Source organism: Tasmannia lanceolata, unplaced genomic scaffold, assembly GCF_043159265.1.
Source record: "Tasmannia lanceolata isolate RefF3 unplaced genomic scaffold, GAP_Taslan_0.1 ptg000044l, whole genome shotgun sequence".
Taxonomy (NCBI): Eukaryota; Viridiplantae; Streptophyta; class Magnoliopsida; order Canellales; family Winteraceae; genus Tasmannia; species Tasmannia lanceolata.
The window spans coordinates 17762501-17775970 of record NW_027518721.1 but is presented as its reverse complement, the minus strand read 5'-3'; the positions used below and the strand labels follow the sequence as shown (position 1 = coordinate 17775970).

Below are 13470 nucleotides of genomic sequence, written 5' to 3'. Positions count from 1 at the left end.
TTCCTAGAAAGAAGGAGAATCAAGGAGATGGAGAAGCAGTCTTCAAACAGGGCAGGATCCTGGAATCTGAGTAGTGTCTGCGAGACTTACTTTGATACCCTTCTAAACTAGAGGCATTAAAACTGAGCAATCCGAAGAGGGGTAGTAACCATGACGGAAATACCGATGGAGGAAATTAGTGCATCTTGACATGATTTTCGAAATTACTCTGATAGCGGCTAGCCTTACCCTAAAAAAATAATACATTGGATCTAAGGGTGAATCAAAAGTGAGTCGTCCCTTGAATCGTATAAATTTTCTTTCATCGAGTCCTTCGACGTCTGTTCCTCATTCTTATTCGTTTCTTTCAAGATCCAAAGTTGTCTTGCACTGGGAGAATGGGTGTATACTTTCCAAATTGAAAAAAAATTTCTCAGAATAGACCCTGGCTTAGGTACCAAAGAAAAATGAGAAATATCCTGTTCGGACCTACCAGAGACATCAAAGCCTCAAACAGTGAGCAGCGACAGAAGGAATTCTCAGACCTAGCCATTGTAAAGATTTTTCTTCCTATTTCAAAGAAAGAACCCATACAAACTCAAATTTTCTTACCTATCCCTGTTTTACTTTTCTTGGGACTCTTGTCATGGAAGTACAATACACTAGTGGCATCTTTTATGACTTGCGTCATAAAAGATATCAAGCACATAAAGGCAATCAGTGCCAATGTTTATAACAAGTTGAGATAAGCGAGATATGAGCACGTCTTGAGCCAAATCTCTAAACTCCTCATATGAGTCCACTCTTCAAAAGAGTTAATTTTCAAAGAACATCAATTTCCCCATTGGAGTCTAGAATTTGCTCCCACAATTTTCAAACCTCAGCATAATACTTTTTACCTGTTAAAAAAAGGGTCAAAACCCGAAAACCCCTGTCAAGTTACTTGTTTTTCATCCTCAGCAAGGAACACGTACTCTTTATTTTTCTCGGCAAGAGATGATCAATCAATCCCTAGTTAAGTCATTCAAGTCCGTTTTCACACGGCATTCAAAGTCCGTTTTCACACAGCATTCCAAGTCCATTTTCACATGGCACTCTGAGTCCGTTTTCACACGGCATTCAAAGTCATTTTAAGTCCATTTTCACATGGCATTCAAGTCCATTTTCACATGGTACTCTAAGTCCGTTTTCACACGGCATTCCAAGTCCATTTTCACATGGCACTCTAAGTCCGTTTTCACACGGCATTTATGTCATTTTAAGTCCATTTTCACATGGCATTCAAGTTCATTTTCACATGGCACTCTAAGTCTGTTTTCACACGGCATTCAAAGTCATTTTAAGCCCATTTTCACATGGCATTCAAGTCCATTTTCACATGGCACTCTAAGTCCGTTTTCACACGGCATTCCGAGTCCATTTTCACATGGCACTCTAAGTCCGTTTTCACACGGCATTCAAAGTCATTTCAAGTCCATTTTCACATGGCATTCAAGTCCATTTTCACATGACACTCTAAGTCCGTTTTCACACGGTATTCAAGTCATTTAAATCCATTTTCACATGGCATTCTAAGTCCGTTTTCACATGGCATTCAAGTCATTTAAGTCCATTTTCACATGGCATTCTAAGTCCGTTTTCATACGGCATTCAAGTCATTTAAGCCCATTTTCACATGGCATTCAAGTCCATTCTCACATGGCATTCCAAGTCCGTTTTCACACGGCATTCAAGTCATTTAAGTCCATTTTCACATGGCATTCAAGTCCGTTTTCACACGGCAACCAGGTCAATCTTTTGAGCTTTTGACTCATTCGCAGTCAAGCTTTTATCCTCAACTTTTTGGTTAGTCTGTAACCAAGTCAATCCTTTAGTATTTGACTCATTCGCAGTCAAGCTTCTATCCCCGACTTTTCGGTTAATCTGTAACCAAGTCAATCCTTCATCTTCTGATTCTGTCAGGTTATTACATTTTTGGTTCATTCGCAACCAAGTCATCGTTTCGACCTTTTCGGTTCATTCGCTACCGGGTCAATCCTCGACTTTCTGGTTCATTCGCAACCGAGTCGATCTCTGAGCTTTGGACTCTTTCGCAGTCAAGCTTTTCGGTTAATCTGTAACCGAGCTAATTCTTTAACTTCTGATTTTGTCAGGTTATTACCTTTCTGGTTCGCAACCAAACCAAAATCTTAGGCTTCCGACTCATTCGCAGTCAGGTCTATTTTCTAATTTCTTGACTCATTCGCAGTCAAGTTAATCTCTTTGACTTCAGTTCGTTCGCAACTAAGTCATCATTCCGGCCTTTTTGGTTCATTTGCAACCGGGTCAAAATCTTAAACTCTTCGGCACATTCGCTGCCAAGTTTCTCGCTGATTTCTTGATTCATTCGCAATCAAGCTAATCTCCCCGACTTCGACTCACTCGCAGTCGAGTCAATCTTCCAATTCTTAGCTCATTCGCAGCTAAAATCAAATTCCACCCATTTGGTTCATTCGCAACCAAGCTAAAATCTTAGATTATTCGGCTCATTCGCTGCCAAGTTTCTCGCTGATTTCTTGATTCATTCGCAATCAAGCTAATCTCCATGACTCTAACTCATTCGCAGTCGAGTCAATCCCTTGCTTTCTGGTTCATTCCAACCAAGTCATTATTATGGTCTTATGGTTCATTCGCAACTAAGCCAATATCCTTGACTCTGGCTCCCTCGCAGTCAAGTCACCCCTTTGTTTTTTTGGTTCGTTTGCAACTAAGCAAATTTTTTACCTTCCAACTCATTCGCAGTCAGGTCCATTATCCGATCTTCTGGTTCAATCGCAACCAAACCAGTATCCACCCCGAGTGAAGAAACCAAATTTTCTCCCTGAGAGTATCCACCCCGAGTGAAAATACCAAATTTTCTCCCTGAGAGTATTCACCTCGAGTGAAGAAACCGAATTATCCCGAAATCATTCGCTCTAAGCGTCGAACCCAAATTCTCTTTGAAAGCATTCGCTCCAAGCGTCAAATCAATTTGTCTCTTTGAAAGCATTCGCTCAAAGCGTAGAACCTAAATTCTTCCTGAAAGCATTCGCTCCAAGCGTAAAATCATTTTTCTCTTTGAAAAGCATTTGCCCTGAGCGTAGAACCAAAGTTTCTTCTTTGGGAGCATTCGCCCCGAGCGTAGGAACTATTTTCTTGAAGAGCATTCACCCCGAGTGTAAAGCCAAAAATTTTCTTGAAAGCATCCGCTCCAAGCGTAGAACCAATTTTTCATTGAAAGCATTCGCTCCAAGCGTAGAATCAAAATTCTCCCTGAGAGCATTCGCTCCAAGCGTAAAGTCAAATTCTTCTTGAAAGTTTTCGTTCCAAGCGTAAATTCATTTTTTCTCTTTGAGAGCATCTGCCCTGAGCGTAGAAATCTGAGAAATACCAAAACCTTTCCAAATGAAGACCCCTGAGGCATCCCTTCCATTTAAAGACCCCTGAGGCATCCCTTTCATTTAAGATCCTTGAGGCATCCATTCCATTTAAGACCCCCTGAGGCATCCATTCCGTATAAAGACCCTTGAGACATCCAATCCGAGTGAGACCCCTGAGGCATCCGTCCCCTCCAAAGAGTTCAGTCTTTGTAAAATCATTTTCTTCATTCTTCTTTCTTTCCAATCAATTTTGGGCCAGTCAAAATGTGCTGTCTGTTCAGCTTTGACATTTGCGCGACAAGCACGCTTTGCCAAAGAGGGGCATCTGTAGACACCCCATTTTGACCGGGCCCTAAACCTCTCTGTGAAAATGAATAACCCAACCAAATCAATCAGCTAGGGTCCCAAACTTCACCTTAAGCTAGGGTAGGAACCCATCTAGCTCCCTGTAAAATTTCGTCGAAATCGGAGTGCGTTTGCCTAGCGAACGAACCGCGAGAAGACCGTAGTGTAAACTAGAAAGGAGAGTGGATTATCCGAAAGGTGGTTGTCCAAATAAGAAAAAAGAGGTCGAATTTATCACTCTCTTATAAAAAGAATCCATCGGGCAAGGGCAGAGGGGAGTTCATTTTCGTCTGAAAATTTCGGGGAAAAATCTCAGAGAGAGAAGGGGAGAAGAGCTGAAACCCTGACCCAAACCTTGCAATTTCCGATCAAAGCATATCTTCCCCGATCTTCTTCTCCGGTAAGATTACCGGAGCTCCAGCCAATTAGTTCTTCCTTGAATCATCTTATGTTCCTCCTTTAATTTTGTTCTTTTCAAGCTGTAAAACCTCAGATCTAGAACCCAAACCCTAACCCACCGGTCATCTTCTTCAGAGAATATCCATAGATTCTAGCTATCTGCAACTAGATCCATCAGTTTCTTAAATTCCAGTGAGATTTGCTCATTTCTAGGCAAGATCCGATCATCTTCTCCGGCGAGGAGCAATTTTTCCAGCCATTTCTTATATAGATCCAAGATTTGAGGTCTGCAAATCTGCAGAGGAAGAGAGAGAGAGAGTTAAAAAGGAACCTCCTCTTCTCTTGATCTCCCGCGCAGTGATGTTCTGATACTGAATTTTCGTGTTAAGAAACCAGTGCTGAAGAACGATGGATTCTCTGCCTTACGCAATCGGAAGCACCAGATTCCTTATACCGAATTCCAAAAGAAGAAAGGTCCCCTCTCCCTTTGTTTCCATCTATTCTATACCTCAGTTCTCCCTTTCAATTCCTAGGTCCGTTTCTCTTTCTGTAAATCCCCGACTCTTTCCTTACAATAGGTCGATCCATTGTCGTTCTACCTCCCAAAACTCTCATCATCATCATGAAGATCATCACAGCCACAATCATTATCACAATCATGATCATAATCACAATCATAATCACAATCATGATCATAATCACAATCATAATCACCACCACCACCACCATCACGAGCAAGACACGAACTTGAACCGATATCAGGAAGCGATTCTCGGCTTCGCAAGAGCAATTTGATGGGCTGAATTGGCGGATTTCCTTCGGGAGCATTTGCAGCTTTGTTGTTGTTCAACGGCTCTGCTTCTGGTCGCGGCTGCGTGCCCTTTTGTGCTTCCCAAGTTGGTTGCAAAGCCTTTCCACCGCGCCTTCATTGTTGCTGCATTCCCACTCGTCGGAGTTTCAGCAGCACTTGATGCTGCTATGGATATTGCTGGTGGAAAAGTAAATATCCATGTTCTAAGGGCTCTTGCAGCATTTGCATCTGTACTCAATGGAAACGCCCTTGAAGGAGGCTTGCTTCTTGCAATATTTAATCTGGCCCACATTGCTGAAGAGTATTTCACAGCCCGGGCAATGGTTGATGTTAAGGACTTGAAAGAGAATCATCCCGATTTTGCCCTTGTGCTGGAAGTGAATGGCAACAGATCACCTGATATCTCTTCCCTGGCATATAAAAAGGTTCCTGTGCATGACCTGGAAGTGGGTTCTTACATCTTGGTCAAAGCTGGTGAGGCTGTGCCGATAGATGGAGAAGTTTTTCAAGGTAGTTCTACAGTTACTGTTGAGCACATGACTGGAGAAGCCAAACCAATAGAGAGGATAGTGGGGGATAAAATTCCAGGGGGTGCAAGGAACTTGGATGGAATGATGAGAGTGAAAGCAACCAAGACATGGAAATATTCTACATTGAGCAGAATTTTTCAGTTAACCGAAGAAGCACAGCTAAATAAGCCAAAGCTGCAACGGTGGCTAGATGAATTTGGAGAGTTTTATAGCCAGGTTGTTGTGGCTCTATCGCTTGCGGTTGCTCTCATTGGGCCATGTATTTTTAAGTGGTCCTTTATTGGCACACCAGTCTGCAGAGGATCAATTTACTGGGCTTTGGGGCTAATGGTGGCAGCATCACCCTGTGCATTGGCAGTTGCTCCTTTGGCATATGCTAGTGCAATAAGTTCCTGTGCAAGTAAGGGAATACTTCTCAAAGGTGGGCATGTATTGGATGCTCTAGCATCCTGTCACACCATTGCATTTGATAAAACAGGGACATTGACCACAGGGGAGCTTATGTGCAAAGCAATTGAGCCCATTCATGGACATCGGGTTGTAACAAACAAATTGGAAGTTGTTCCTTGTTGTGTTCCTCACTGTGAGAAGGAAACCCTTGCTGTAGCTGCTGCCATAGAAAAAGGTTCTCACACCCTATTGGCAGGGCTGTTGTAGACCACAGTGTGGGGAAAGACCTACCATATGTTTCTATTGAAAGCTTTGAGTGTTTACCAGGTAGGGGTCTTTTGCGACATTCATTGGTATCAAGCTTTTCTCGGATTCTGTCGATGATCTGCGTTTGGAGGCAGAGGAGTGCTTTATCTTTCTTCTGAAACGATTTTGTTTTTCAAAATGAAATCGAGTCATATTAGTTGAATTGGGCAAAAAAGTGTCTTTTGAGGGAGATTGGTTAGGAATTAAAGGAGTCGAAAGATCCTGCCTTTTCCCTTCCTTTAAACAGAGACTTCAAAAATGACCACGATTTCAGGTTCAGCCCTTCAATTCCCAACTGATTCAATCATTCTTCCTTCCCTTAATCATCAAAAGAGCTTCCTTGCTTTGGGCCAGTGCAGAAAAAGAGCTACATGCTGCTCTGTTTTGAGGTGAACTGGCGCAGTCACGGTGAAGAATATTTTTTCAGGACAAAATTGCGTTTTTCAGATTCAAAACGGCAGTATTTATGGAGGTCTGATGGTCCTGGATATTCTCCAAAGCTCAGAGTTATGGTACCATCTATGGCGTTACAGGTGCCAGACAAGCCACTGGGTCTGTATGATCCATTGTTCGATAAGGATTCTTGTGGAGTTGGATTTGTTGCAGAGTTATCTAGTGAATACAGCAGGAAAACTGTGGGAGGTGCTATAGAGATGTTGGTGCGAATGTCCCACAGAGGTGCTTGTGGCTGCGAAACAAACACCGGTGATAGGGCTGGCATTCTCGTGGCGCTTCCCCATGACTTCTTCACTGAGGTTGCTAAAGATGTTGGATTTGAGCTGCCACCACTAGGTGAGTATGCAGTAGGGATGTTCTTCTTACCAACATCAGAAGTTTGCCGTGAACAAAGCAAAACAGTATTTACCAAGGTTGCGGAGTCACCGGGGCATGTTGTACTTGCGTGGCGATCTGTCCCAACTGATAATACAGGCTTGGGCAAGTTTGCTCTTCAGACAGAACTTGTTATTGAACAACTGTTCCTTACTCCAACTCCAAGGTCAAACGCTGATTTTGAGCAGCAGATGTACATATTACGGAGGGTTTCGATGGTGGCTATTCGAGCTGCTCTAAATCTACAACATGGTGGAGTGAAGGACTTCTATATATGCTCTCTTTCTTCAAGCACTGTTGTTTACAAAGGTCAACTAAAGCCTGATCAACTGAGAGACTACTATTATGCAGATCTTGGCCATAGTAGGTTTACGAGCTTCATGGCCCTGGTTTTCAACAATTACTTTCCCTAGGTGGGACCGTGCTCAACCTATGAGAGTTTTGGGCCACAATGGTGAGATCAACACACTACGTGGAAATGTAAATTGGATGAAAGCACGAGAAGGTCTTTTAAAGTGCAAGGAACTTGGCTTGTCGAAGAATGAGATGAAGAAACTTCTACCCATTGTCGATGTCACTTCATCTGATTCACAATTGAAGTAATTGGCGTGAAGAGGCTAAATTCATATCCCTAACCGTGTTTCAGGTAAGCATGATATCTCTTTATCTAATCAAGAGTTTAAAAGAAATTGTAGACATTAAAGTCTGTTTAGATACTTCTTGTTGTGTATTCTAGCCTAGAACTGCCATGTTTGTGTTATTTGTTATTAGGATAAGTTTCTCAATTATCTTGTTTAAATGTTTACACTAGTCAGTGTATTTTGTGTCTTTAGCATTCTTATGCTTAGGTATAAGAGTGTGTGCAGAAAATTTTATTCTGTTTATTTTCTGAGGAGCATAATGGATTGAGCCGTGCATTACATATAGGAATTTTATTATGTTTAATGTTATTATGTTATTGCTCTTTATATAACCTGTTTATAAATGCTTGTGCTGTCATATGATATATGTGTTAACGATTTGCAAATGGAAAATGTTAGCAAGGGCGATGAAGGCGTTAGCCCAAGCCCATCCTTAGGGGACTTGCATAGTCTGAATAGTGCTCCCCTCTTCAATTTTAGACTTTTCCAGTGTTTTAGATACTCTGAGACCTTAGCCCCTATTCATTAGGGCGATGAAGGCGTTAGCCCGAGCCCATCCATAGGGGACTCGCTTAGTCCAAGTAACACTCCCCTCATTTACTTTTAAGACTGGCTTAGTCTTTTAGGTACCCTTAAACATTATAAACCCATTCATTGCAAGGGCAATGAAAGAGATATCTTGAGCCCACCTTTTAGGGAGAGAAGCTACGTCTCAGCAGAGAGTCTTACCCTCAGGGAGACAGGCTATGTCTCATGCAAAGAAATTATATCCTTTAGAGACAGGCTTTGTCTCATCAGTAAGTCAATCCACAGGAGACTATTCAAGTCTCACAAAGTTGCCCCCCTTTGAGGAGACAGGCTATGTTTCATGTGGGAAAATTCAAACCTTTTGGAGACAGGCTTTGTCTCATTGGCCCTACTTATTCTTTTGTTTTAGAAGACATGTCATGTCTCATTAGAGCCCTTCTCAGAGTCATTAGCATAAGAGTCTATCCTTAGCTAGAGAGTCTCAGTTTCAGGAGTCAGTCCTATCATCTTAGGGGTTAGGATTCCATCCAACCTCTCGTCAAGTCATATGATTTTATCCAGCTCTTGCGAGGCATAGGATGCTGTCCAACCCTTGTAGAGTCGTGTTTTTATCTTTTTTTTCCCCGCAAAGCATAGGATGCTGTCCAACCTTTGCGGGATATCAAGAGTCCATCCTGCCCTTATGATGATAGAATTTTGTCCTCTTGAGTCAAAAACACTTGAAAATTCAAAAAACATTTCAAAAACCAAAAGTCTCAAAAGTATTGAGTCTTTAGTAATAGTTAGGAAAATCTGTTCCGAACTACGTTGGCTTGATCCCTTTCTATAGGGTACGTAGTGCAGCTTGGGATCCACATCCCAGGTCCAGCCAAACCTTTAAAAATAAACATTTCAAATTCTCAAAAAATACAAAAATTCTTCAAAACCTTTTCAAAAGATCTTCCCCTAGAGTTAGGAGTCTGTCTTAGCTGTTTAGGGTGTTTTAGAGTTAGGAGTCTGTCTTGATTTGTATTGATATGGTGTGTCCTGTTGTGTGACTGTCCCTAGAGTTAGGAGGCCTCGAGTTGATCGGTTAGACATTTAGTCGAACCGATGGCTAGACTAGGAAGCATATAGTCAGCCCGTGGTTTTCTTTAGGATGCACAGCCTAATTACACATAGGATTTAGGGCCCACCTGCATTAGCTTAAGGCTAATCAACTTGCTTTAGTTAGGGCATATAGAGTCCCAAAAATTACAAATCACATGAACTTAAGCAATTGTACAAAAAAGCTTTAAAAATCAGTCGAGTCTAGTGGATCGAGTCTAGGATAGCGGTTCTAGATGGTTAGGCATAGTAGTTTAGAATAGGGCATCGAACTACGTTGACTCCGATTCTTTCCGAGGCCGGGATACGTAGAGCAGCTGGGATGGACGGTCATCTTGGTCCGAGTCAAGTCGTGCATTAGAGTTTTAGGATTTGTCTTGTCCAGTCATGTGTATAGAGTTAATTTGTGTTGTGTGTTTTGTTGTGTTTTCTTACTTTCATGTACATATCCTATACTTTTAGCTGTAGTATGCATGTGTTTGCACACCAGAACTCATACACCAATTAGGTATGACACTCATAACCTAGATATTCTCAGGTGACATTTCTTTCATTTATTTTATGTGTGTTTATTATTCATCTCCGAGACATGCATGATTAGATAGACGTCTTCTCGGAGATAGTCGTTCCCATTTCATATGATTTTCGCCCAAAACTCTTCAAAATTATTAAATAAATGGCATAAGAGACCAGGTGTTTGCACTTGGGCGGATGAGGTGCTCTTCGGACCTTCCAAATTCGTAACCAGGCACGAACCTTATTTTATATCTCTGGTTATCTGCTGCAACAGAGCATAGTATGGGATCCTTGGCCCATTTCCTTGGATGGCGACTCTCCTTTGTTTAAGGTACGCCTCGAATCTGGGCTAGTCCCCGAATCGAGAGGTATCTCACTTTTTATCGCCACTCATGCTGTGAGGGGCACTTCTTTCAAGAGTTCCTTGGTAGAGCTCTCCATTCACGTGGATGATCCTGAGACTCTCCGTGGGACCGGTCCCCCCGCCTCTCTCGGATCTGGGTCCACAATATTCTAGCCTTTTCCTATAAATGCATTATTTTTTCTTAAAATAGCCTTGTTCGCTTCAAAAGTGAGTTTCAATTCATTCTTGTTGAGAAAAACCCCTGACACCAAGTTCCATGTATGTCCAGCACATGCAACACCTCTTGAAGACCAAGTATTTTTTCAAAAGTTAACATCAGTAGAGCCTTGCATTTTCCAATGAATTTTGATGTCTGTGAGTTGCCCATGTAGACTTCATCTCCTCCTTCAACTGTTAAATAGTTGCAGAAAGAGTTTCTATCTAGCTCCACAAATGTTCTTAGAAGCACCTGTGTCTAGCGCCCCCTCATTTAGATTTTACACTAAGTTCACTGATGTCAATCATATCAGCTTCAATTAAATTAACTTTAGCATTGTTCGAACCAAACTTCTTTCGTCGTCGACAATCCTTCCTATAGAATTCTGGTTTTCAGCATTCAAAACAGTTCCTTTTCTTTTTTGGTGTAGTTTTCTTGAACTTGTTTTCTCTTTTCATTTTCATATTATTAAACCTCTCATTTTTTGTTTTTACTATATTTGCCTTGGAGATAAACTCTTTGGCTTTTTCTTCTTTTTCTTTGACTCTGTTCTTTTCCTCTATCTAATTAATCTGAACTCCTACTTGATCTATGGTTCATTCCTTAGTCTTGCTTCATTCCAGTTTTGAAGTCTTTCCAAGATAATGTCAATTTCTCTATAAGAGAACCAGACATGAATGCATCAGGTAATTTCATACCTTCCTTAGCCAATTCTCTAACTAAGAATTGATACTCATCAATTTTTCTAAACACATTTTTACTATCTTTCGTGACAAAATCCAAAAATTTTCGTATAAAATATTTCTTATTTTTAAGATTTTTTAAGTGCACATTTTCTATGTAGTGCATGGTAAATATTCAAAGAATGTGTATCATAATAGTATACATTGTATAATTCATTTAACAATCCATTCAAGTTATGATAACTGCAAACATAATCAGCTTGATTCCATCCATTAAATCACATTGCGTTTTCAACTGGTGATGGTTGGGTAAGTGCAACAGCCACCCTAATTTGCTGTAATGAAAATAGAATATGTTGTTTCCACCACTTGTAATTTGAACCATTGAACTGTTCGATTTTTGAAACATCAAGAACATTGGTTACACTGATGTTAGTAACAGTGGTGGAAATAGAGGAGGACTTGGGGGCCTCAGTAGCCATAATATCAAAATATGATTCTTAATTGATATATATTGTTGGAACAATAGATGTATGATGGATGCTCAATAATATATATGGCGAAACTGAGTTTGAAGATTGTTGAAAAAACAAATTACTAATGAAAGTGGAGAGGCAGATGCACTAATCGATTTTGACGACATAACCCTTGCTTGAAAAAAAAAATTGTTTATTGAATGAAGAAGAAAGCTGAGTCTTTCCACTTGATCACTCTCCTTAAGTATCGTATCCGCCCCCTACTGTACAATCCAGGATCCTTGGACCAACCTCCAAGATAAAACTTCTCTTAGGCTCCAATAGACATGAACTAGCTTATTGATCTTCATAGAATCACTTAAGAACTGCTCAAACATAGAATGGATATGGAGGAACATAGTGCGGAAAAACCTTAAGGAGAAAATCATTTTTTTATCTATGTCTATATTGTTTTTTATGTATCTGTATTCTGGGTGCTGGTGTTCTTCCTTCTTTATAGAGAATACCACCCCCAATACGAAAGGAAGGTATGCCTCTTCAGAGAAGTCAGAGAAGACAGACCACAACATTTAGAAAACGGTAATAAAGATGTTAGATATAAATGGATGCCCTAATGGAGTCTGTTCAGAAATAAAAACTATTTGAAACTTAATTGTAGATTTTGAACGATAAACAAGTCATTTAGGATGTAAAATAAAAGATTTTTTTATTGATGACCAAGACCTAGACCTCAGACCATGGCCACGACCGAGCGCGGCGAGTGTGTGTGTTTATTTTAGTTCATGTAAAACTTGGCTCACCCAAACAATTTTAATGCTCCTTGAAAGGCCCAAGCCTTTTCCTGTGCACCGCCTCTTATAAGGAGGAAAATGTTTCTTCCACTTTTCAATATGGGATTAAATGCCTTCGATTGGCTTTCAAACACACCCTCACAACAAGCATGGTCTTGGGTTTGAGTTTCAAGGCAGGCACGCTTCGCTACCATGAATTTATTTCATGATAAATTAGCTTCTCCATGTGGTGACGAGGCTGGGCGAGGGATTTTTTTTCCCGGAATACAGGGGAGAGTCGGTGACGAGAGGATAAGAGAAGCCTGAAAAATCACGAAACAAAAAACTCTACTCCAAATGTGATGGACTTTTGCTAACTTTTTAGCCACTGCTCACCCTCGACTCATTCCTGCCCTCTCAAATTCCTCCTTCTCCCACCAATTACACGACATGGAGACACTAATTTATCATGAAAAAAAATCCTGGCATAAAAGACAAGAACCCATGGATTTGCAGATTACATACACTACTATCGTCGAGAATTTCATATTCTTCAAATTAGTTACTTGATTTATGACCTAGTTTGTTGACATACAAAAAAAAAACATTTATTGACATGGGGTATCCACACCCCAATTTTTAGGGCGGGATTATTCCCTACGGATGCGCACAACCACCTGTTAACCACGCGCATCGGGTAAGCCCAGGGGATTTGAACTTGCGTCAATGGGGACCATACCTATGACTCTAAGCAAAAGAGCCACACCCGTACGGGTTACATACCCCAAATTTACCTAACAAGAAATTTTAAAACATGTTAATGCTCCTGTAATCTCTCTCTCTCTCTCTCTCTCTCTCTCTCTCTCACACACACACACACACACACACACACACACACACACACACTAACTGTAAATAATTTTCTTTGGGATCTTCTTCATAACCTTCATGTCTTGGATATCCTTCACTTCAAACTGCAATTTGATTCATTCAATGACATTCAGCACTGGAAAGAGGTTTTAGAGAAATCAAGAAAATTTTGGTATTTATGCATAATACCCTTTCTAATCTTACTTTATGTACTTTGGGTAACTGTAGAACCTTCGATGTCTTTATAATGAATTATGGTAAGGGGAAGTTGAGATGCGTGCCGATAGATAGAAGGATGATTCTCGATGTGGTAAGCTTGCTCCCTATGGTTCCTTTCATAGTTATGAATGT

At 40.8% G+C, this 13470-nt stretch overlaps 1 protein-coding gene and 1 pseudogene across 2 annotated transcripts in view; both read left to right on the top strand.

Annotated features, from left to right (window-relative positions):
* Positions 1 to 13470, top strand: part of LOC143863269 (alcohol-forming fatty acyl-CoA reductase-like) — a 34568-nt gene that overhangs the window by 16003 nt on the left and 5095 nt on the right. The window contains exon 7 of the mRNA XM_077373947.1: positions 13348 to 13429. Within this exon, the coding sequence (XP_077230062.1) occupies positions 13348 to 13429 (82 nt within the window). The remainder of the gene's footprint in view (positions 1 to 13347; positions 13430 to 13470) is intronic.
* LOC143863268 (putative cadmium/zinc-transporting ATPase HMA1, chloroplastic) overlaps positions 1203 to 13470 on the top strand; it is a 15567-nt pseudogene continuing 3299 nt past the window's right edge. The window contains exon 1 of the transcript XR_013240849.1: positions 1203 to 7635. The product of XR_013240849.1 is annotated as a putative cadmium/zinc-transporting ATPase HMA1, chloroplastic (transcript). The remainder of the gene's footprint in view (positions 7636 to 13470) is intronic.